Here is a 1,588-nt window from a genome sequence, read left to right on the forward strand (position 1 = left end):
TGGACTAGCTGTTAGCTCACTGGACTAGCTGTTAGCTCTGTGGACTAGCTGTTAGTCTGTTTGGTCAGAATTTAACCAATTCTCCAAACTGTCCCTTCAATGAGCTATCATCAGTAAGAAATTTGTTCTAAACTGTTCCAGAGAACTCCACCTCCACAGGCCTGAACTGACACTTTAAGAACACAAGTTCAAGATTGTTGAGATGTAGACAGTGAAATATACAGAGTCCTACTGAAAGGTAGTACAAGAGAAATACAGAACTGCCACCTATAAAAAGTAATAATAAAAAAAATATACCAAGTGAAGGAACTCGATGACCATTCACAGAAAATAAAAATGTGTTGTCTGCTACGTGCCAGTGTTTTTCTTCACAATATTCATATAAAAACATGAAAATAACCTGGTGATACAGAAACATGAAAGAATATAAAACTACAACGCAGTAGCATCAATACCATTCTGACTTGCCTTGTCACTGTTCACAGTTTACGCACAGTTTGGACATACAAAGGGAAGGAGACCAGAGGCCTTGATTCATAGCTTTGCACAAAACCAGCACCATCACTGGTAACATTAGCAGTCCTTTCAGAACTGTTTCCTTTAAGTGCTTTTATTAATAATTTCAGTGGTACTGTCGTTACACTTTAAATTCACATCTAGCATTCATTTTATTTAGATTAGTTTCTTTTTTCCATTTCATTAAAGTGTCCATTCATATGAAAACTAAACTTTTATTCTATACATTTTCTAACTTCTTTTTTTTTTTAACGTGAATACAGGTTCCTCGAATGGGGCGGGTTAGGGTGTGATTGATTTCCCCCATAACCAGTCAGCATGCTGGGAGAGTACTGTATTTAAAAAAATAAAGTGAAATGAATCAGCACGAGGGAGGTCCAGGTGGTCCGAGGGCACATAAAGAGAAAACGAGAGAAAAAACAAACGTTACTCTCATGTCTGAAGATAAACCCATAAATAGGAGCAGGAACAGGTTTGAAAATCCATCTCTACTGTTCTACAAAGTTTTCTTTATAACTTTGATTTAAATATTTTATTTTCACAATGTACCAAATACTTGTCTTTGGGTGGTGGGACTGCTGAAAAGCCAGTTTAACACTTAATTATAGTAAATGGCCACAGTGCGTGCAGATCAATCAGTGGTTCAGGGGCCTCATGTATCCGAGCGTGTGGTTTTCCTACTGAAACACCTCCATTTAAAAATGTAAAATAGATGCGAATATGTTTCACGTGTGGGATTCTCGTCACTGCATGTTAGAAAATTATGTCTAGGTGTATCAAAATTAGGAATATAATGGGATATCAGTCAAAGACACTCCTATATAAGTTAGTGGGGTGTAGAGATGTGTGTGTGTTGTCGTTGGTTGAGTGACGTGAATCGGGATACTGATCTGCCGGCGACGCACTTCTGAGGCCGAGGCATTTCCAACTTTACGCATGTGTTTTAAAATATGAATGACTGTAAACACACAGGCACTCAGGAGTTTAGTAGAACTTAGAACTTTATTCTAAAAAAGTTAAATCTGGTCCTCTGGACATTCAAAAAAACAAAACAAAGCAAATCAACAAAAAA

The 1,588-nt window shown here is 37.3% G+C and overlaps 1 protein-coding gene across 3 annotated transcripts in view; it reads right to left on the reverse strand.

Annotated features, from left to right (window-relative positions):
- Positions 1 to 265: 265 nt before the first annotated feature.
- ttyh1 (tweety family member 1) overlaps positions 266 to 1,588 on the reverse strand; it is a 33,188-nt gene continuing 31,865 nt past the window's right edge. The window contains exon 15 of one of the 3 annotated variants that reach the window (XM_037676265.1): positions 266 to 848. In XM_037676265.1, the coding sequence (XP_037532193.1) occupies positions 765 to 848 (84 nt within the window). In that variant the 3' untranslated portion in view covers positions 266 to 764. The remainder of the gene's footprint in view (positions 849 to 1,588) is intronic. The other 2 variants (XM_037676266.1, XM_037676267.1) reach the window with 2 other exon arrangements.

This window comes from Nematolebias whitei, chromosome 5, assembly GCF_014905685.2.
Source record: "Nematolebias whitei isolate Nwh7 chromosome 5, NemWhi1, whole genome shotgun sequence".
NCBI lineage: Eukaryota > Metazoa > Chordata > Actinopteri > Cyprinodontiformes > Rivulidae > Nematolebias > Nematolebias whitei.